The sequence below is a fragment of the Giraffa tippelskirchi genome, chromosome 4 (genome assembly GCF_054371585.1).
Source record: "Giraffa tippelskirchi isolate mGirTip1 chromosome 4, T2T-mGirTip1v1.2.pri, whole genome shotgun sequence".
NCBI lineage: Eukaryota > Metazoa > Chordata > Mammalia > Artiodactyla > Giraffidae > Giraffa > Giraffa tippelskirchi.
In genome coordinates this window covers 36767228-36790680 of record NC_137278.1, presented here as the reverse complement: position 1 = coordinate 36790680, position 23453 = coordinate 36767228, and the positions used below count along the sequence as shown (strand labels likewise).

General features: G+C 37.4%; 2 protein-coding genes, 1 long non-coding RNA gene, 1 other non-coding gene and 1 pseudogene across 14 annotated transcripts in view; 2 read left to right on the top strand and 3 right to left on the bottom strand.

Moving 5' to 3' along the window:
* TIA1 (TIA1 cytotoxic granule associated RNA binding protein) overlaps positions 1-17294 on the bottom strand; it is a 30406-nt gene extending 13112 nt beyond the window's left edge. For 4 of the 10 annotated variants that reach the window (XR_014083177.1, XR_014083178.1, XR_014083176.1 and 1 more), the window contains exons 1-6: positions 17067-17294; positions 6873-6969; positions 4072-4170; positions 3333-3387; positions 3130-3162; positions 1798-1885 (exon numbers count right to left, since the gene is read on the bottom strand). Coding sequence is in view for 7 of the 10 variants with exons in the window: in XM_081594480.1 (XP_081450606.1) it covers positions 1798-1885; positions 3130-3162; positions 3333-3387; positions 4072-4170; positions 6873-6969; positions 17067-17092 (398 nt within the window). In the remaining 3 variants the exon portion in view is untranslated. Of the gene's footprint in view, positions 1-1797; positions 1886-2406; positions 2523-3129; positions 3163-3332; positions 3388-4071; positions 4171-6866; positions 6970-17066 lie in introns of all 10 variants that reach the window. The other 6 variants (XM_081594482.1, XM_081594483.1, XM_081594484.1 and 3 more) reach the window with 5 other exon arrangements.
* LOC145546759 (uncharacterized) lies at positions 7780-17072 on the bottom strand. Its single transcript, XR_014083240.1, has 3 exons — positions 13629-17072; positions 8135-8229; positions 7780-7920 (listed from the first exon to the last, which is right to left on the bottom strand). It is a non-coding gene; the product is annotated as an uncharacterized LOC145546759 (long non-coding RNA).
* Positions 17295-17463: 169 nt separating the features above from the next.
* PCYOX1 (prenylcysteine oxidase 1) overlaps positions 17464-23453 on the top strand; it is a 45586-nt gene continuing 39596 nt past the window's right edge. The window contains exons 1-2 of one of the 2 annotated variants that reach the window (XM_081594474.1): positions 17468-17826; positions 19925-20141. The gene's annotated coding sequence lies outside the window, so the exon portion shown is untranslated. Of the gene's footprint in view, positions 17827-19924; positions 20142-23453 lie in introns of both variants that reach the window. The other variant, XM_081594473.1, reaches the window with a different exon arrangement.
* TRNAG-CCC (transfer RNA glycine (anticodon CCC)) lies at positions 17630-17700 on the bottom strand. Its single transcript has one exon. It is a non-coding gene; the product is annotated as a tRNA-Gly (tRNA).
* LOC145545593 (phagosome assembly factor 1 pseudogene) lies at positions 19547-21187 on the top strand (annotated as a pseudogene).

The following is a 23453-nucleotide window of genomic DNA, read 5'->3' as shown; positions in this document are numbered from 1 at the left end:
AATATATGTATTTATCAACGTGTCTCCTTTAATTAAAAAAAATCAAGAAGTGATGCTACCAACTGAAAATAGTTCCTTCAAATTTAGAAACACTAACTCTTAGGATAACCTAAAGCTTAGACATTATCTCAACTGAAAATTATAAAACTTAAAGGTCTTATCAAGAAAAAAATCATATACATCAGTAATCATAGTAGACTCTAAGAAAATCTACAGACTACAATTATGATACCAACATATTTAACAAAAAGAAATTATTGATTCTTGATTAAAAAGTAATGAAATTACTAAAATTTGAATGTCATTTAACTTACACTCGCCAATTGTTAAACAATCTTTATCTTAACCCCAAACTAAATATCCACGCTTTCAGAAAAGCTACTTCAATCAAAATCTAAACATTCAATAATATAACATTTAATCTGTTAAAATGTTAGAAAAGCTTTTTCTTCTTAATGTTAAGTTTCAGGAAATGTTAGCCTTGATTCTTATATTATCTGAAAGAATTCTCAAAGGAAGAAGTAGCAAAGATACAGATCAGAGTTCTTTAATCCTTTACAGTCCTGTGACTATGCTGAAAGTGGATAAAATTTACAAAGATACTACACATCAAAATGAAAACAAGCGCAAAATTTTGCATACAGAAATTTATAGAGCCTTTAAGAGGTCAAAGGTTAACACTGTCCAATCTAGATATTTGAAAGCCAGCTAACCATCATCAAAACCCTAAAACAGACAAAAAGAACAATCAAGAAATTAGAACTTTATTTTCCTAAAGTCAGTTCTAAGAGATCAAGAAAAATGTCACCTAAAAGAAAAGCCCACCTATAAACTCTAATCTTGTGACTGCCTTTAAAGTTGGCCCCTTACTTATGATCCTTCTTTGGTCACTATCCATTTTCTTCCTCCTACCAGTGAACTAAAACTCTTCAAATGAAAATTCCCAAATTCAACATCAATACCACCAGCATTTACTTTCCAGTCTCCTTCTCATCTCTGCTGTTGGTCTGTTCATCAAACCAAATCAAAGCTAGCATTTCCTTTTTTCTACTCTTCTAGCTGGAACACCAATAATAAAGCAACCAGAAACTCTAAAAACTTTGTTTTCTAAATTCAACAATTACTTCTAAGAAAGTGCAATAATCAACTTATTCTTACTCCACTACAGGCATGCTTTTCAAAATATTAAAGTTCTTTTATGATGAATGCTCAAGTGAGCTATTTATAAAAGGCCTAAACTGTAAAATTAATAACAATGCAAGCAATACAGTGCTTCACAAAATACTAAGAGGCATTATTATTGTTGTTAATAGCAACAATAACAACAACAAAAGGACAGGTATCCTGGAATTAACATTTAATAACTGCTTTTTAAACTGTTAAGGTTTCTTTTTGTTAAAATATATTAACAGAAAATGCATGGTATCATAGAAGTGCCAAAGGGTCTAAACTCCTTAGTCATAGCACAAGTTCACTAAGGATTATGACCAGGCTAGCAAGACACTCATACAAGAAACAGGATGCAGGACAGCACATTCGTCTCTTAAAAGCTAATGCTAATTGAAAAAGAATTTTAAGATAATTGAAGACCAAAGATTTATCAACGGGAAAATAATCTTTGGCTGTTAACTGCTTGAATAGGCTCTAAACAATACATTTATTCAAGTGAATATTAATACATTACATTCAGGTGTTAAAATTAATGTCCAAAAAAATTCACAACAGATTTTCAAATTACTTCCTACATAAGATTGTTTCTAATTAAAAGCATTTTAAAATTTATCTTCTGTTACTTACGATATTCTTCCAAATGGTGCAAAAGCAGCTTTTATATCTTCAGTTGTAATTTCTGGACTGAGATCACCAACAAAGACATGGAAATGATCTTATAGGGGGAAGGAAGGGGAAGTGAAAAGAAAAATACAATTTTAGAATTTAAAAAAGTGCTAAGATCTATTCAATAAAGTATTCTTAAAATAATTTATGTATTACAATAAAGTATAAGTAAAACACTATCCTATATCTAGACAAATTCTATCAGTTTTAAACATAATGAATAATGAATCAAGGTGACAATACAGGAAAGATTCTCCTATGATATATCTAATGGGAGACTGACAGTTACATTTCTACTTATAACCAATTATTATACTGGCCAAAGTAAACTAGTAATACATAACAAGTTTTGCACAAAAAAAAAAAAATATATATATATGATTTAATTACCATTCTAATAGTAATTATTCACATTCATTCAGTTTACCACTACATTAAATCTTTACCAATTAAAATAGTGGTATTATGAGTTATTAGGCTAGATTTGCCTCAGTTAAGACAGTTTACTGAAGCTAGCTATGCGATATACTTGGTTTAACCATATTTTGTGAAGAACAATCAAAGAAATACCTTGCATTCAACAGTTTGATGTTAAAGTATTTGAGTTTTCTCAAAAGCCAACAGTTTTGGTTGCCCAGACATTACACCATTCAGTTTATGTGAATCCATGTGCAAGTGAACTAAGACTGAAGGCAACAGAATGAAAACAGTAATCCCTTCACTTTATATCAGAGGCATTAAAAAAGCACTGGAGAGAAATAATGATCCCATATATGAAGTTTTCTTAAAAAGACAATGCTCAAAAAAAAAAAAAAGAAAGAAACACTTTAAATATACAAAATAGTTGGATCAACACTTTAAATGGACATACATATCAATTCTGACAAAGTATATCTGGAAAGAAAAGTTACCCCTACTTGGCAGGCCTTTAAGCAACATATTAGGTTGCTATTTGGGAGACATAGTTTCAAGTGCAACTCAAGCAATAAGATCTGGGTATGAAGCACAGAACTTGACCTCAAGGAAACAGGGTATCTTGCCCTTCAGTGGTGAAGTATTTCTAAGGCATCAGCTGCTACCAAGGGGGGAATCAGAGAACTTGAAATAGCACCAAAGTAGTGGACAAGCCACACTTGGTCAACACTGGGAAAAAGGGAAAAATATTGCCAGAGAGACAAATAGTAATACGATCCCTCCCTCCCCGCTCCCCCCAACATCAAACAAAAAAACTTCAGGTGGTTAGTGAATACCCTTTCAAGAGATTTCATTTTATGTTTAAGAAGATACAATTACCTTGTGAACGCTGTGTGCTGACAACGGTACTACCTGATGACAAAGATTAGATTTGTTCTTAAATTTATTAATACAAACACAGTCAATCATATCTTAGGATAACGATCAAAACATTACTGCAAATGTATGATGTTTATATGCTTTACAAGAAAACTACTATGTACAATAAACACAAAAGTTCAAAGAGTATAAAATATACTTACTGCTTGTGTCTTTCTTTTGACTGCTGGGAGTTGTTGCCCAATTCACTTTGACTTCCTAAAAAAATTTTTTCTACATTTATATTTCATAAAAATAAAGGTCATAATCAGATATTACAAGATTTGCATCTATGAATACAAAGGTATATGTTTGACAAGAAGCATTCAAAATTTTCTGGTCAAAATTTCAATACTTTTTTAAAAAGAATTAACAACTTTGTTTCATTAAGGACGAAATCATTACCATCTGTTATCACTGCCAATTTTTTTTTTTTGAGAAAAGCCATTTTAACATTAGCAAAAATGTAGAAAGGACATAATCTCAGAATTATTTCATTTTTCCCTTCAATACTTATTTATTTTTTAATGTACACATCTGCACATAATATTAACAAATCCTAACCGTACATAACTTCTCTATTAACATTCAACTAAAGTACCTAAATGGGTACCTAAAGTACCAATAAATTTTTTTTTCTTTTATTCTTTCCCATTAGTAGCCAGCATTCTTATGTTTCAATAAAGCCTGGTAATTCAACAGTTATCTAAATATTTACCATGTGCAAGGCACCATGAAGAATACTAACATGAACACATGCTCTAAAAGCTTCACCCCATCTTTTTAATATTAATTGTGATCATTTTCTGTAAAACAAATACAATGCTTCTAAAATGGAAACAAAACCTTTTACAACTTAGAATTTTCCAGTGCACGTCACCTTCTTTAATTACGATAGCTTACCTTACCCATTATCTTCCGCCCATTCATAGCAGCTAGTGCTGCAGCTGCATGACGATGCTCATAAAACTCCACAAAGCAATATGGATCATTTCCAGCTGTCTGTTGAAGAGACACAAAAGTCAGTTTTAAGTTTTATATACTCTCCTTACTTTAAAACTATACAAAGTTTTATACAGCTCAGTATCATGCCATGGAGAATGAGGGGCTGTTCTGCAAGTAAATGTTTAAGATAAGGCACTAAACAACAATAAAAAATAATTATTTTTATAGAAAGCTATCTTCTTCAACAGCTTATATTACACTACTATATGTAATTTAATCTTTTATTAATGACTAAATGTTATAATTAACCTTCTTAAACCTATTACTAAAATAGAAGCATATACACTCTAAAAACTGAAGACATTCTCAGATAAGTAAAGTTTTAGAATAGGTTTTAGAATGTGGACTTTCTGACATCAAAATTTTTGCCTGCTTAGAAGGCCTTTAAAAATAAAAATTCTTGGGAATTCCTTGGTGGTTCGGTGGTTAGGTCTCCGTGATTCCACTACAGGGGGCACAGGTTTAATTCCCGACTGGAGAACTAAGATCTCACAAGCCACTGTGCAATGCAACCAGAAAGAAATTCTCTCCTCTCCTCTGTTGGTGTTCAAAGTAGTTGAAGCCTGATGACAGGCAAAGCCTGGATGTTTTCTTATAAAGAAGTAGAAAAAAATACCTAATATTTTCACACCTCTTGGTGTAAAACACCAAATGGCTTCATAGTCCATTTTAAAATTCTTTCCATAATCGCCCAAGCAGAATTGTTAAAGTAAGAAACTAATTCAAAAGACTAGAATGATAATAAAATAAATATGCCATTTTATTTCATGCACAATTAACAGTTAAAAAAAATGTCCTTGGCAATGATTTCAAAGAATTTTAGAGTAAAGAGGCAACCACAAAATTGATGACATTGAAACTATCCATTATTTTATTTTAAAAGCATTAGAGAATATATAGTGTTTTTAAAATTGTATAATTCAAACTAATGCTATTCTTAATGGGAATTCTACTACCAAGATCCATGTTGACAGGCATCAGAATCAGAAAAGTGGTTAAAAAAGCGGCTTACACCTAAGAGTATAGCAATCAAAATAAATAAGAATGTTCATTTTACTTAATTTGTGTCCAGAAAAATAAAAACTATACTTTTTAGATTAAAAAAAATTCTAAGCACATGCATTATCAGCCTTTGTACTCTAAAGTTTTAGTCACTCAGTCATGTTGGATTCTTTGTGACCCCATGGACTGTAACCTGCCAGACTCCTCTGTCCATGGGATTTTCCAGGCAAGGATACTGAAGTGGGTTGCCACTTCCTTCTCTAATTCATACTCTAGGGAGAATAAAATTAATAAATATGAACATCAGTCCAACAGTGTGAACAGACTGGAATTTAGACTTTAATAATAATAAAATAATGATAAGAAGCAGGAGAAAGAGTAGTCAATCTAAGTCTTTGAGTGACCAAAGTCCAAAATTTATACAAAGTGGCAGAGGCTCCCCTAGCTAGTCTTTTTCTGTAGGTCCAGCAGTCACTAACACTTTGCCTAGCAATCTTTACCAGCAAATCAAGAAAGACCCAGACAGAGAGAGAACAGCAGCCTATAGACCTATGGAGAGAAAAGATCAGCCTGGGTTTACATCCTTGCTTTGCCTCATTTCTGTATATATTAAACAGGAATAACATCTGCTTTGTAATGTTTCTATTGAGTATTTTTGATGAGGCATCAGTATGAAAATGATAGGCAGTAAGCATTTCGTAAATGCTATTACTAAGATAAGGAAGGAGACCCAGATGAAGGAAAGACTCGTTTTAAATTCTCCATCATTTCCCTTTATCTCTCCCTCTTATCTTTTTCTATGGGTACCGGAATCTTCTATTCATTATCCAAAGGCATACAGATATTAAATATGATTAAGAGAACACTTCAGAAGAGTGTAAAGGATAAAAAAACATCTGTTGAATCCATCAGTATTATGTGTAGGTGACTCTGCCACATTAGGAGAAAAGTTTTGACTTTTTAAAATACAAGACAACAAACCAAAGCCAACTGGCTGAAGAATTATTTTTAAAAATACCAAGTTAAAAAAAGTTAAACTGGAATATAATAGAAGAGAAAGTAGTAGATACTGATACATACATGATTTTCTTTCCTGGAGAAACAAAAAGTTTAAATGCAGGAAAGACCATGGGATAAAAGGATTTCTCTTTAGTACTGTTTTTCTCACCAAGAGAATTTGAAGCTGCCTTTTTACACATATTATGACTCAGGCTTAATACCAATTACATGAGTTAATTGATGTTTTTTCTATACATTAAGGTCTGATGAATGGGCACTGCCACAATACAAGAAAAACTTGAACTGTGACCTTTAAAAATAAAGTTTAAAAGATCTTCACAGTATCAAAGTCTATTATTTCTTTTGCCTAATTTCCCATTTTAATTAATAATTGAATTTCTAGATTTGCCAATCAACTGACACCACATACAGAACAAACAATTCTGATGCCTCAATACATTTTAAAACAAGAGCCCTACATATAGTTCTCATCTGTTTTGGAAATGATTAGATCTAGTCTCTTTATTCTTTATTGAGTAAAACAAACTTGGTTGCCAAAATGGACTTATTACAAATTTACTAAAACCTCTATGAATTTAGACTGTATAAACCAATTTAAGAGATCCTGCAAGTAATGGATTTAAAGAATGTATAAAAAAAAAAAAAAGAAGAAAGTTAACTCAGTAAAATACCCTTACATCCATAATCATTTTGCAGTTTTTACAAGGTCCAATCTGGCTAAAGAGCTGGAGAATTAGAGCTTCTGTGACATCTCTGGAAAGGTTACCAACATATCTGAAACACAAAGAAAAATGATTCACCACTTAAAATTTGCTTCTTTTAAATCAGTTCCTAAAATTGAATACTCAACAGTGAATTGGGGGAATAGGCAGATCTTTGCTGTGTACTACACTATTTAGGAACTTATAAAAGTTTGAAAACTTCAAAATCTCTTACAAAACAGATGTAAGATATGTTACTTACAAATATACTAGACAGTTAGTAGAGGGAAACTAGTAAGTATCTGTTTTTAGTGAAGATTGCACAAATTAAACCTGTTGCTTTTATTTAAGTTTCTAGGCTAATCTTAGGAAATTAGCAAAATTAGGAAATTAGGAATTTAGGAGAGATGCCTAAAATCTCTCAAATGAATCATTTGATATGTAGAACAGTTCATACAATCAATCCTAGAAAACTCTGCAATTATTCTCCTTCTACAATATTACTGAACATTAAATAAAATTTCCTCAATGTTTAATTCACATGATTGTCCTAAAAGTGTCCAAATGAGGTATACTTTGGTTTAGACAGTAAACATATTTTTGAAAGATCATGAATCAATCACTATCAGCTGTTGTACATGCTCACAAAAGAAAGGGAAGCCTTTTAGTGAATATCACTGATCAGTGGAAGCAGAAAGGGAGTAGAAAGATTCTAGGAGAGACTTTTACCAGATAATATAAGTTGGTGACTAACAAAATTACTGTAAATAATGTGTTAAACACAACATGACTAGGATGATCCTTACTTTTTTAGGGGGGAGGAGGATGATCCTTATTTAAAGGGTTTATAAATATTCAAAATGGGATTTTGAAATGAGATTACCTCCAGATATGTTAGTTTTATTACTTCTGAAATCAGAGAATGTAGTCTCCCAACAACTGTAGGTGTTTTAATTCTTCTGCTAAGAATCCTTCAGGGAATGTGATGAAAGGTATCGACTCTCTCCCCAGAAAAATAAAACACCTATACATGCCAGAAAGTGTGGATTCAATTCCTTCCTTCCATTTACCCATTCAATATACTATTGAATGCTTACTATGAAGGCATAGGAATAGGCTAAAATGGCAGAGAGAAGTGCAGAGTCTTAAGAACAATGAAAAATTCCTTTACAGAAAAATGCTAGACAATAATTGTAGACAGCATTAAATTAACGATGTGCAAGCCCTACTGAACTCACTGATTCAGGCATGAACCATCAACAGATGCTGGAGAGGGTGTGGAGAAAAGGGAACACTCTTGCACTGTTGGTGGGAATGCAAATCGATACAGCCACTATGGAAGATGGTATGGAGATTCCTTAAAAAACTAGGAATAAAACCACCATATGACTCAGCAATCCCACTCCTAGGCATATACCCTGAGGAACCCAGGGTTGAAAAAGACACATGTATCCCGTTGTTAATTGTAGCACTATTTAAAATAGCTAGAACATGGAAACAACCTAGATGTCCATCAACAGATGAATGGATAAACAAGTTGTGGTACATATACCCGATGGAGTATCACTCAGCTGTAAAAAGGAACTCATTTGTGTCAGTTCTGATGAGGTGGATGAACCTAGAACCTATTATACAAAGTGAAATGAGTCAGAAAGAGAAAGATAAATATCGAATTCTAACGCACATATACGGAATATAGAAAAATGGTACCGAAGAATTTATTTACAGGGCAGCAATGGAGAAACAGACATAGAGAATAGACTCATGGACATGGGGAGAGGGGAGGAGAGGGTAAGATGTATGGAAAGAGTAACATGGAAACATATTATCATATGTAAAATAGACAGCCAAAGGGAATTTGCTGTATGGCCCAAGAAACTCAAACAGGGGCTCTGTATCAACCTAGAGGGGTGGGATGGGGAGATGGAAGGGAGGTTCAAAAGGGAGGGGATATATGTATACCTGTGGCTGATTCACGTTGAGGTTTGATAGAAAACAACAAAATTCTGTAAAGCAATTATCCTTCAGTAAAAAAATAAGTTAAAAAAAAAGTGAGATCTCTAGGCCACTTTGACCCTGTGATCAAACTTTAAATCATGTTATGAACGAACAATGAGACATTGTGTATACAATTTGAATTATACAATATCATATATGAAATATTCAAGTCAGAAAGATCTAACTTGAATTTAGCTAAGCTTAAATTCAGATATAAGTTTACAGGATATTGGGCATATAAAACACACAAATTCAGATCTGGGATATTATATAAGGTGACTTATTTGATATCTTAAAAAGATTACTGTCCTTAAAAAAAAAAAAAAGTAAAAAGGAAGACTACTTTTGATTGAGAGGTTTAAAAGACACTGACAACCTAATATTTACAATGAATAATCCTTGACTGAATCCTAGATTAGGGAGGGGGTGAGAAAGCTTTTTCTTACAGAATTCTAACTAATAAATGTACAAGAAATGAGGGAAATCATCATTAAAACACTTTAGTAATAATGTTATGGGTAAGAATTCCTTGATACACCTCCCTCTACAAAGTGAAGCTTAATTTCCCTCTCTGAGTGTGGGCAACTCTTAGTGACTCAATTCTGACAGGGTATGTTAAGAAAAAAGGGTCACTATACAGTGGACATAAGATCATGGCATCTGGTCCAATCACTTCATGGCAATAGATAGGGAAACAATAGAAACAGTGACAGACTATTATTTTGGGCTCCAAAATCACTGCAGATGGTGACTGCAGCCATGAAATTAAAAGACACTTGCTCCTTGGAAGGAAAGCTATGATCAACCTAGACAGCATAATAAAAAGCAGAGACATTACTTTGCCAACAAAGGTCCGTCTAGTCAAAGCTATGGTTTTTCCAGTAGTCATGTATAGATGTGAGCTGGACTATAAAGAAAGCTAAGCGCTGAAGAATTGATGCTTTTGAACTGTGGTGTTGGAAAAGACTCAAGAGTCCCTTGGACTGCAAGGAGATCCAACCAGTCCATCCTAAAGGAAATCAGTCCTGAGTAGAGTATTCATTGGAAGGACTGATGCTGAAGCTGAAGCTCCAATACTTTGGCCACCTGATGTGAAGAACTAACTAGAAAAGACCCTGATGCTGGGAAAGATTGAAGGCAGGAGGAGAAGGGGTCAACAGGGGATGAGATGGTTGGATGGCATCACTGACTCAATGGACATGAGTCTGAGTAAGTTCCAGGAGTTGGTGATGGACAGGGAAGCCTGGTGTGCTGCATGCAGTCCACTGGGTTGCAGAGTTGGCCATGACCGAGTAACTGAACTGAAATGATACTGAGGAGAAACAGCATCCTTCCTAAGTGCCACAATGAAAGATATCTCCTCACATATTACAGGAAAGTAAAGAGACATGACAACAAAACACATTGTATGTTGGATTAGATGTTGGAAAAGAAAAAGGACATTAGTGGGAAAACAGCAATAAAACTTGCAGTTACTAGTATTGTACCAAGGTATTAACTTCTTAGTTTTGATAATCATACCATGGTTATGTAAGATATTAATATTAAGGGAAGGGTGAAGGTCAAGTGAAAACTCTGAACCATCTCTGTAACTCTTCTATTTTTACCCAACTCGTGTGCCTATAAGAAACCCTAAGGACTGCATATGTCTAAGGGAAAAAATGGCTCTTCTGAAAATTTAATTCTAACATCTACTTTGCTAAAGCTAGGTAATCCAGTGATAAACTGACAGTATGTAGGGAACCTGCAGTCTGTCATTTACTCTGCAAAACTTCAAGATTTTTCTCAGAAAAAAATTTTCTCAAATTTTTTCTCAGAAACTCAAAATTTCTAAGTGACTTTCCTAGTTTGAAGATATTAAGGTCTATACTGCCTTTGTATTTGTTTAATGTGGCCTGCTATATAATGTAATTTCCCGGAGCCTTTATCAACTACACACAGCTGTTTAGAGTCTCTTCAGAGCAAGTTACACAAACAACTTGCTCTCAACCTTTGACACCATTACAATAAACTTTAAGTTAACATATTTAACAGTCTGTTTTATAAAACAAGTTTCTTTAGTTGTCCCATACTTTGTCCCATATTATTCTGTTTCTGAAACAAAGGATTTCCTATTAACAGCATAGATTTAAGTTACATACGCAACAGTTTTTTTTTTTTTCCTTTCAGGCTGCCAAACATCTTCCTACATTTAGAGAAATCTTCACCCTGTGGCAAACCCTGACTCCTCTTCAAAAGATGAAAAGGCTAAATACAGTTATGTAGTCTACCATGCATATGATCTAGGCTAGGTCATACTAGAGATACCAGCCCTGAACACAGAAGACAAAGACAGGGGTTACAGAAGCAGAAACTGAAGAGAATCCACTTTGGTGGCAAACAGCAGCCGAGTCCCATGTCCAGTTGAAGCTGAAGTTGTAGTATCAGGCCCTCACTGTATGTGGTAGGAGTATCCTTCCTGGGATGGTCTGTAGCTTGACTAGGACTGTGGGCCTGACAGTTGTCTCTCTTTCCTGAACATTTTCTAAAGCCAGGTTCCATAAACTTCCTGCAAGTTCTGAAAGTGTCCTCTCTCTCTCTCTCCATATATATATATATATATATATATTTTTTTTTTTTTTAAAGAAGCATGACTGAACAATTCTGAAGCTACTTTTTGAAATTCTAAGACTGAGCAATCAAGTAAATATACTGGGAATATATATATTGGCAATAGAAGCCAAGTTCTTCACAGTTGGGAGAACAGAGTTACAAATAGAGAGGGGAAAGAACAGAATGAACTCTGTAGCATCAGACAAGCATTGGAAGAATCAGTGCAAACTCTTGGGCATGTGTATCTCATTCATTTCCCAGCTCTAACCTCTAAGTAGGCCTGGTTCAAGGACCTAATGAAGCTCAGGTTCTTGATGTCTCACTGCAGAAAGAACTCAGTGAGACAAAGTGATAGGTAACAAGTGGATTTATTCACAAGAGAAACATTTCATAGACAAGAGTATGGCCCCAGTATCTTTTTTAAAAAAAAAAAAAAAAACAAATTCCTTTCATGCTTAAATTTTTTTGCAGCAATGCATTTAAAGAAATTCTGATGGATACCAAAATTGATTCTGGAGCAGCTGAAAGCCAAGATTCCCTGTCACAATGTTGACTAGACTACTAAACCAAAATGCAAATTTCTTACATTTATGTAGTTTTAGTTTTTCAAGATGCTTTTTATTCAAGAACATTAAAACATCCTTTTCTAGGTGTCCCGTGAACTTCTTGTTAACACCCTAGACTGAAGTATCCCATGTTGATATTTATAACATCACCTCTGAGATCATGCACCAATCTCATACAGAACTGGAAAGTAAATGTCCTCCTTGGGCAACTGGATAAAATACGAACTATGTATTGGTTAAAAACACTCTGTCAATGTAGTCTCCTTAGTATGAAAATTATATTGTGGTTATATAAGAGAATGCCCCAATTTTCAGATTTATTTAAGCCCTAAATGTATTGATGTTTTCTCAAATGGTTCAGCAAATGTGGGTATTAGCAACTGGTAATTCCATATGAAAGGTATCTAAGTCTTAAATGCACTATTTTTGCTACATTTCCATAGGTTTTAAATTTTTCAAAATAAAAAGTTAATCTGAGAAGTTTCAATGGAAAAAATCATCAATGCCAGTGAAAACCTGACAGTTCTGAGAGAGGATTTCATGTCAATTTAACATATACATTATTTTAAGGTGATATTAAGTTCAAATAGTTATAACACTGGAATCCAAAACATTTTAAGTATTCATTAGTACAGCTCTGGAAAATTTAACTTACAAAGAAAAGTCTGCAAGGAAGAATGCTGTATTGGGTTTGTTTAGAGCGACAATCATTGTATAAAAATGTAAAATTTGATATGAGGCCTCTGAAAATTTGAGTGAAAAACATGAGTAAATAGGTTTTAATCTAATGATAAATTTCATAAGAGTAGAGACATTTTCATTCATATCTACTACATAGAACTCTGCCTGGAATATTCTAAGTGCTCTATAAATATTTGTTAAAGAGATAACTGTAGCTGATTCACTTCGCTGTACAGCAGAAACTACAACATTGTAAAGCAATTATACGCCAATAAAATATAAATTTAAAAGAGGTAACTGTATTCTCTTACAATTATTTTTGAACATTTGCAATGTGATAGAAAATTAATCCATTTGCCAGAGTTATTCTAGTTCAGGGGTAAAAGGTGTGTATTTCTTACTAATTATGAAATTATGACACGGATATTGTATACCACAGGGAATATAGTCAATATTTTATATTAAAATAGCAATATATTTTGTAACTATAAATGGAGTGTAACCTTTAAAATTGTACACTTGTAACTTATATAACACAGTGTATCAATTATAGTTCAACTAAAAAGAAATTATGTACAACTGTAAATACTCCTACAACAGTAAATACTCGTTGTACATAGTACATATGTATGTATTAGTCACTCAGTCGTGTCTGACTCTGCGACCCCATGGACTGTAGCCTGCCAGGCTTCTCTGTCCATGGGATTCTCCAGGTGAGAATACTGGAGTGGGGTGACATCTTTTTCTCCAGGGGATCTTCCTGACCCAAGGACCAAATCCAGGTCTCCTGCATTGCAGGCAGACAGACTCTTTACCATCTGAGCTGCCGGCAAAGCCCCAAAGTGTCTGCAGCTCAAGACAATATTCTGGTTTCCTTTACATCTAAGTCCTTTACCTGGGGTTTGCTTCTGATGGGAGGAGGGAGGGACACCTTTTACTGCCATGATGGGCTGGACAGGAAGAGGAGGATAAAATGGGTGCAGGCCAGTGTCTGTTCTTTTCTCATGTGTTGGGGAGATGATTCTGCTCTTGCCAGATGGTATCTAATCTCTCCATGAACAATCTAGCAAGCTCCACTGAAGCTGAGGATGGAACTTGGTAAGAGCTACGTAGTACATAATACAAATATTATATGCCAGCATTATAACCTTGCTATTATTTAACTGTCTCTTCTTCACAAAAGACAGTCTGCTGCATGATAGCAGAAACCCTCTAATTTTATTAGTTGGCCATCTCCTTCTCTTGGATATCAGACCATATGCAGTCATCCATTCCTTGTTACTCTACAGGGATTGGTTCTTGGACCTGCCTCTTCCCATGGATACCAAAACCCATGGATGCTCAAGTTGCTTACATTTGGCTTATCATATTGAGGGATCCACATCAGTGGATACAAAGGGTCAATTGTAAACAAATCAGTCTGAAGAAAAGACTTCTCAGGTGGCGCAGTGTTAAAGAATCAGTATGCAATGCAAAAGATAAGGGAGATGGGAGACAATTCACTCCAGTATGCTTGCCTGGACAATCCCATGGACAGAGGAGCCTGGCGAGCTACAATCCATGGGGTCACAGAGTCGCACACAACTGAGCCCACACACACATGCCCAGAAGACTTATTAAGACATCCACGCTCTCAAGACAGTTCTCATTTTTAATTTTATTTTGCAACAAACTAACATTCTAGATGACTGATAATTACGCATTTGCAAACTAAAGTTATTGTTGACTTCACTCATATTCAACATCAAACCACTGGCAATTCCTGTAGCTTTATTTTCAAAACATATCCAGTATCAAATCACTTCACACAATAAGGTTGACCCTTAAACAATATGGGTTTGAACTGCGTGGATCCATTCATATACATGGATTTTTTCACTAAGTATGTACTACACGATCCACAATTAGTTGAATCCACAGATGCCGAGGTCTGACTGTAAAAGTTATGCATGGATTTTTGACTGCTCAAGGGCTAGAGCTCCTAACCCTTGCATTGTTGAAGGGTCAACTGTACCATTTCCAGAGTACTGCTGACAAGAAACTGAATACTGGCAGTCTCTAAAGAGGCAGTGCTGAACACTCATTTGGGGCAAATGAAGATATTTCCTGAGCCAGTTAGGTACACAAGTAATACTGAAATTCAGACACATATCTTACCCTCAAGAATGAGTAAAATCTTGATTCACTGCTTGGAAACTACCCGTTTTTAAAACAATTTTATTGATCACTTACCATGGATCAGACATTGCTAAGAACATATTAAGAATCTCTGACTCCCAAGGTTATTCACACAAACATTTTATATTAAAAGTAAAAACGTTGCTGGCAAAACTTAGGGTGAGCACCTACTCATACTTAATCAGGATTGGTTTGACTGGAAGAATGGGAGCTTTCGTTGAGAAGGTAGAAGCAAAGGAGGAGATATTAGGAAATGTTCAAGTATGGACTACTTTGGGGAAAAGATTCTTGGATGGGGTGTTCTGGTAAAGTATACAAGGCAAAATCAGTCATAAATGTGAGTCAAAGTTGAGGACAGCAAAATGGCAGGCTGATGAACAAAAAGGTAGGTATATGACTTGGGATGACTTACTTAAATTCTAATCTTAGCTTTTCCTCAAATGCAATATGGACACATTTACTGCAGAATTCTGATGAGGATTCAACAAACACTTGAAGGACTTAACAGTGAACACAAGTATTTGTTGAATAAACCTTCCTTCATAATTCTCCCGCAATGTCTGGCCCTCTGTCCCCAGACTAGTACCGCATGTTTTTGTAGACTGGCCTGGGAAAGCTGAAGTTGTCTTCATTATTTGATATTCCCAAATCAACATACTAAAAAAGTTAAGTTCTCAGATTATTTTTGGCAGTTTCTGAAATTAAAAATTTTGAAATAAGAACCTTGAAGACATTATAATATAAAAAGACAGGCAGTTTCTTAATCCAGTATGCTGTTGGATATTATACTTGTAGTGAAGAGGCAAAAGGGAAAAAAGGGTTCCATAAACTCTATGGGGTTAATGATTTTTTTTTAGGGAGTATTCATCTACAGATACAATCTTTCAAAAAACAAAAGTCATGTGCTAATTGCTGCATCCTAGCAAAAAGACACTAAAGGTCACTAACATGAGATAAACTCGCAAAAAATTCTACTTATTTATTAAGAAAAGTGACTATATTTTTCATATAGATTACAAAACGAAACTATTTTTTGGCGCTGAAAAAAATTGACTACATTGTATTTGATAACAACTATAATATCCAGAGTTGCAAAAAGAAACCTAAGAGTGTATCTTTTTAATGCAGAGGGTTCTCAAATTGCCAGTATTCTAAGAATAAAAACGAGAAAGCTACGTCAAAAATTGATGGGGCTTTTTCTTATTTTCGAGAAAAGCAACAAAGGCAGGATCACCTCATCGGATAGTACTTCGAAAAACAAAGGAGAATGCCTGGGGCGGGGGGAAAACTACGCTACAAAGGAATGATCCCAAACTAAGACCAGTTAACACTACAAAAATTCAGAGGTGACTAAGTATTTTAGTTAAGGTATTTATCAATTGTTGCTTCATTAAAAACTCCCCGCTCCTTCAACATGTCAATCACAAAAGTAGCAAGCGAAGATAAAAAAGCATTAAATCCACTTCCCCTCAGTTGATATATACCTCCGGGAGAGAGTTCCATTTTTAAAAAGCAGTTTCAAAATCCTTAGGGGGTCCGATATGGGGCTTTTTAATCGGGGATGGGAGGTTGCCACAGAAAGAGAGCCAAAGAGAAGTTTAAGAAAAAACAATTGGCTTTTTCCCAGTTGGCAACTGCGAGAATAAAGTTTACATCCCTGAAAATGAGTACACGGATTTTCAAGACAAAAATTCTTATCAATGAAAAGAAAATGAAAGGAAGAGTATCTGGAGAAAATCAAAGTAAAATGAAAGCGAGACGGCTGTAAAAATCAGTAGAGGTTAATCGAGAAGCTGGGGAGGGGATGGGGAAGAGAAAGAAGGCATGGGACAAAAAGGTTCGCCGAGTTCTAAAGAGAGGTTTGAATGAAAGTCTTTTCTCCAGGCCTAAGGCTGCCGAGGGCCCGGGACGAGGCCAAAGGCCACGCTGTAGGGGCAGTTACGGTGTACGGACTAATTTAGAGGCTGAGCCCCCTCTTTCCATTTCGTCCTCACTGCCTGGATCTCGGTCCCTAGACATCCAGGTGAGCGCCAGAGAGAGTAACCTTGATAACGCGGCGTCCACGGGGAACAATAGGCTGGGAAGCGGCGCAGAGCCTAAGGCTCGCTCCGGGACGATCACCATCCCGCCCCCCTCATTGCTGCCCCAGACTCACAGAGTCTTAGGCATTTCGTCCTCCATGGCTGCTGCTGTCGCGGCGGCGCCTCCAGGTCCAGCTCCCTACCCTTTACTACCTCACAAATCTTTTGAGCGGCTATGGCTGCGGGATAGCCGGGTTTCTCGGCTGACCGGAGGTTACCCCGCCTCCTTCTTCGGCGGCAATTACACTAAACTGCCGGGCCCAGCGCGAACAATGAAGCCCGAATACAAGATGGCGGCGAGCAGGGAGCCTTGGAGCAGCCAGGGAAGTGACCCGGGCCGCGCAGGCGCAGAAAAATTTTGCACTTTCAACCTCCCGGCCGCCAGGCTACACCTCAGTCCATATATTCACTTGTTGCGCAGCCGCGCTTCCAACGACGCCAGAGGGTTGTCTCGGACTGCGCAGGCGTAATGGTTAACTGTTTAACGACTTGAGTAAACATTTTTGAATTCCACCTCCAGATTCGAATGTGTCAACAGTGATTTATAGTAAAATATAAATCTTCATGGAAATGAAAAACTGTGTTTCCAGAAGAAGAAAGACTATAAAAATTACGCAAAGCGGGGACAAAAATGGCATGCGCCGCCCGGGAATCGAACCCGGGTCGCAAGAATGGGAATCTTGCATGATACCACTACACCAGCGGCGCTGACGGAAGCTAGCCTTGCTGAAATGCCTTAGGAGCAAGTACACGTGGACGTTCGTTCCCCAATGAAGATTTATTCATTTAAAAATAAAAGCTTACTGTGAGTCTATGTAATTTGTTACTTTTAAGGTAAGAAATGATTTCTTTCATTTTGGTACGGTTGAATGGATGTTCCTAGTTTTTCTGTACGGAAAAATCTCACTTTAAAAAAAAATTTTTTTTTTTTTTAACTTAAAAGAGTTTCCTAGCAGTCCAGTCGGAGAAGGCAATGGCACCCCACTCCAGTACTCTTGCCTGGAAAATCCCATGGCTGGAGGAGCCTGGTGGGCTACAGTCCATGGGGTAGCTTTCACTTTTCCCTTTCATGCACTGGAGGAGGAAATGGCAACCCACTCCAGTATTCTTGCCTGGAGAAACCCAGGGACGACGGAGCCTGGTGGGCTGCCGTCTATGGGGTCGCACAGAGTCGGACACGACTGAAGCGACTTAGCAGCAGCAGCAGCAGCAGTAGTCCAGTATTTAGGACTCCACGCTTTCACTGCCGAAGTCAGGTTTAATCCCTGGTTAAGATCCCCTAAGTCACGCGGCGCAGCCGGAAAAAAAAGTAAGAGTTTCGTTAAGAATTGTCTTCTTGGTGTTAACCAAATTTTTGAGCCACGATTATATTTACACATCTTTAAGGAATTTTTCTTTATATTTGAATTTCCTTGGTATAATCAATGTACACTGGAAAACATTTAAGAAACAGTTATTTAATACAAATCAATCCAAGAGTTCTAAAACTGAAGGAATAAGAAGATATACAAATTTTTATCCTCTTCCAGGGAGGCAGAAAAATGTACTTCAGTGTACTAATCATGCATTTTGTGTTGCATTTTAAATTATGTAAAATTTTTTTTAAACATTGGGAAATGTACATGCCCCAAAATGTGTTTTCTTGAAGTAGTTCATTTAGACTGCAGCACTTTTAATCATTTTTGAAATTGAATTTAGAATCTGTGATACATTCTTGGGATTTTATTCAAAGATATCAAATATTAATATTTTGAGGGTGAACAATACAAATTTTTAAAATGTATAATGCAGGAATTTCCTGTGGCCTAAAGGTTAGGAGTCTGGGCTCTTTTTTACTGCCATGGCCTGGGTTCAATCCCTGGTCTGGAAACTGAGATACTGTATACTGGCAGTCAAAGGAAAAAAAGTATATAAAGTGTATAATCCAGTGGTTTTTTAGTATATTTACAGAGGTATGCAGCCACTCTATAATCAATTTTAAAACATTTTCACCCCCCACCAAAGGAAACCCTTACCAATTAGAAGTCACTCCCAATACCCCATCTCACTCCTCCCCAATCCACTAATTTTTCCTCTCTATAGATCTGTCTATTCTGAACAGTTCACATTGTCCACAAAAAAATGATTAATAGTTAATCTAAGAAAGAAATAGAGGAACTTCTTTGGTGGTCCAGTGGTTAAGACTGTTCCCTCATCAGGGAACTGGATCCCATGTGCCACAACTAAGAGTTCAAATGCCACAACTAAAGAGGCCACAGGCCACAACTAAAAATTATATATATATATCCTGCATATGGCAACGAAGACCTGGTGCAGCCAGATATTAAATAAATAAGTAATTTTTAAAAAAAAAAATAAAGAAACAGAGAATTTTATTCAAGCCAGTTTATAATCAAGAGGATTATAACCTGGGAGACAGTCTTTCAGCAAGCTCTGAGGACTTTCTGCCCATTAGAGGTTAGTGCACAGGGCTGCCCCATGCTGCTGCCGGTGAAGGAGCTCCAGTCCTTGTGCACTGCCTTAGGAGGCCACCCTGGCCTGGCGGGCCCAGTCCATGGTGGATCTGGAAGTGGTGCCTGAACACTCTCTGGGAAAAGAGCAATAGGTATTCACACTGGTCTCCTCTTTTAAGCATGACCTCATCCTTAACCTGACCCAGGAGTGGATCAAACTACTGTTTGAAGCTTTCAATCAGAAACTTAAGGTGATTCAAATATATCATGTGACTAAAGTGCAGTTACACTATTGTGGTGTACATTTTAATTGAGCAGATTGACCAGTCTTCGATGTAACCCATCCTGGAGTGGAGAACTCCACAGCACAGCTCTTTCAGCTCAACCTCAGAGGACTGTCTTTCTCTTTTCAGCTAGACTCATGCACCAAGGTTCCCAAGTATGAGCCCAGTTTTGCCCATGTTCCGGCTTCTTTCCAGGTACCCCACAGAGCAACTGTGAGATGAATGTACATGTATGGTGGAAACAGCCTACAGGATACCAAGGCTCCCATGATGCCCCTGAGATGTTTCCTGGGCAACATGTATGCTGAGAGTGTAGATAATCTTTGAGATGGAAGTGGATCCTCAGATTTACGACTTTGCCTACTTGTCGCAGGTTGTGGACCCAACTTATTACCAGATGGCCCGGATGCAGGTATTTGAAATCTTAGTATATTTTGGCAATTCCTGCCAAGATGTTCTTAGCATGCTTGGCTCTCCACACAAGGTCTTCTACAAGTCAGAAGACAAGATGAAGATTCTTTCTCCTTCGCCTCACAAGCAAGTTCCATCCAAGTGTAGTGAGTACTCTTTTTTTTGGCTGCGCTGAGTGTTCCTTACAATATGTGAACTGTCTTGTTGTGGAGCACAGGCTCTAGAGCACGTGGGCTTAGTTGCCCCGGGATATGTGGGATCTTAGTTCTCCCACCAGGGAGGGAACCCATGTCCTGCTTTGGAAGGTGGATTCTTAGGCACTGGACCACCGGGGAAGTCCCATGACTGCTTTTTAACTACTTCACTCTCAGAATGAACATCTGCCATGATGCAAATACACACAAAATGAAGAGGTTTATCCTACACACCAGTTACCCTAGACATTATAATTTTAATATGTATCACTACTGTGAATTCAAGATTCCACTATCTGTAAAGAGAGAAAACACAGAAGGTCAGACAGAAACACACATGACCTACGGCAAGTGGAACAACATTCAGGAGCTTCTGGGCCATCCTGTGGAAAAAAAAACCGCTTGTCTTGCACAAGTCCTCCTGCTCAAACAATTCCAACCCATTTGGCTCCACGTTCTGCTTTGGCCTTCAACAGATGGTCTCTGAGGTCAGGCAGAACAACCACATTACCTTGGTGACTCTCTATGGCCCTCCAGGCCTGGTGCCCACCTGAGAACCATGGAGCTGTACCCTAGGAACATCAGGATCCATGCTCCTCCATGGAACTGTGTATCACATACTATTCAGCAGGCCACTCTGTGGGTTTTCTTGGACACCTCGCCAGTGTGGAAGGGCTATTGTGATATGTTAAGGTGGGGCTCAGGCTGGGTGCTCTGCCATGAGGTGAGAGGTCCAGATATTCCTCTGTCCCCCATTCTCACCTGCTGGTGCCAACAAGGGACACAGACTACAAAGAGATGCACAACTCTGCACCTTGATACCTGGACCCAGGAGTTCTCAACGAACATGTAAGGAGACGGGGCTCTGTCTTTCCTGTCCCACACACACTGGGAAAAAGTCTTTTTTGGAACTGTTTCTGTGATTGAGGACACAGGCTTTCAGGACAAGGACAAGGTCCTACCTTGGGCCCAACATGGCCTTGTGACCATTAAGGCAAGCAGGGAGCATGCCCAAAGTACTTAATGGTGACTTTTTTTGCACTACATCCACATTAGTTACTTGATGAGCTGGTTGTGGCCAGGGTGACCCACCTACCCTTCCCTGTTTCTTTCTTGTATGCACTCCCTGCCAGGCCTAGTAGGCACACCCAGCTGGTTGAAAGACAACTTTCTACCATCAAGGTATGGGCCCAGGCCTGGTTCTCACTGCTCTTGGAGCCAGTCTGAAAGGTTGCCTGTTTCCTAATTCTTCCCCAACCTGGCCGGTAGGACTGCATGTTTCCATCCTGTTTGCCTCTTTCATTTAATGCTAAGGTTTTAGCTAGAGACATCTTCCTTCTTTTGTGTGTGTTTCAGCATTCTGTTCTGCACTGTGGACTTGGCTCCCCTGCCCTGACTCTGGACAGTGTCTCCTGGCCGGGCCCATTCATGGACAAAGCCTCTGGGGCTCAAGGAGGGCTGGGGTGCTCAGTCTTTCTGTGGGATTTGCTAAAGAAAGTAGCATATGTGTTTTAAAAATATTAATCCTTTTGAAAAGAATTATAAGTTTATAATTTTATCCTGTTTTTAATATTTTGCCTTAGCAACTTGTAATTCTCATAGATGAGAATTTTGAGAGTTTTTCACCTGTGTGTACAGTTTCTTGTAAGTACAACTCTTTTGTAATAAACTCAGGTACAGCCTCACCCTGTAGAGTTTTTAACAACAAATGTGCAGAGGACCTGGCCTGGGCTCCTTTGTAGTGCCCGCGTCAATAGCCAAGCTTGTGTGGCATTCCCATAACTTTGTGACTGATTGTTTTCCTATGTAGACTGTGGCCTGGCCAGAGACCCACACACATCCCACTCTGGGGCAGCCAGAATTGTATACATTTTGAAGACAAAGCAAATGATGAATTTGCATAGTCCAAATCTGCATGTACAGATGCAGATTAAGGATTAAGAAAGAAATGTGGGAATTCCCTGGAGGTCCAGTGGTTAGGACTCAGTGCTTTCATTGCCCAGGACTGTGTTCAATCCCTGGTTGGGGAACTAAAATCTTGCAAGGTGTATGGTGCAGCCAAAAAATAATAATAATAAATAAAATAAGAAAAATATTTGAGCTGGAAATGAAAACCCTCTTCAGTTGAGAAGGAAAAGAAATAAAACACCCCCATGCTCAATCCCGCACATTAAATCCTAAGGAATTATTTTTCTGGTGCCAGAAATAATTGCTCTTTACCATCAAGCAGGAATTCCCATGTCTTTTAAGGAAATTTGGTTAACGCATAATTGCGGAAGCACAGTGCACCCTAAAGAGAAGTAGTGGTCTAAGTGAGCAGAGAGAGTTTTATGTTTAAATTTTTTTTGTCTTGCCTTAAAAATAATTTTGTTTCATCAACTCCCTCTTTGAATCCTTAATCTTTTGATAGAAGGCATTTGGTAATCAAATATTTGGTCCCTTGATGCCACCCAGAATGGTTGCTTACCTGCTCTAGGTCCATCATATTCCTCCATTCTTGGTTCTAAAAGCCTGCTCTTTCTTTCCTTTTAGGGAGGATTGTACTAGTAGAGGGGTTTCCTCTGTGGCTCAGCGGTAAAGAATCTGCCTGCAGTGCAGGAGCCACAGGAGACACAGGTTCTTCCCCTGGGTCGGGAAGACCCCCTGGAGGAGGACATGGCAACCCACTCCAGTATTATTGCCTGGAGAATCCCATGGACACAGAAGCCTGGTGGGGTATAGTCCATAGTGTCTAAGAAGAGTCGGACAAGACTGAAGCAACTTAGCACGCACACATGTACATATTGGCAGAATGTCTGGCAAGGACTGATAGTCAATTCCAAATTGTTCAATAGAACTTAAGTCAATTTTACATTGTATATGCATTGTGAATGTTCATTGTTTTATAGGGAACTATAGATGTGATCAATAATTTCAAGCAGTTTAGATGTTACTATCTTAGTAGAAGTTGGTGATACACAGCATGAAATTCAGGAAGCCATCACTTTATAAGTCACACAAACTATAATCAAAATTACCATCAAAAATAACAATGCCAGGGACTTCTGTGTGGTCCAGTGGCTAAAACTGTGCTCCCAATGCAGGGGGCCTGGGTTCGATCCCTGGTCAGAGAATTGCAT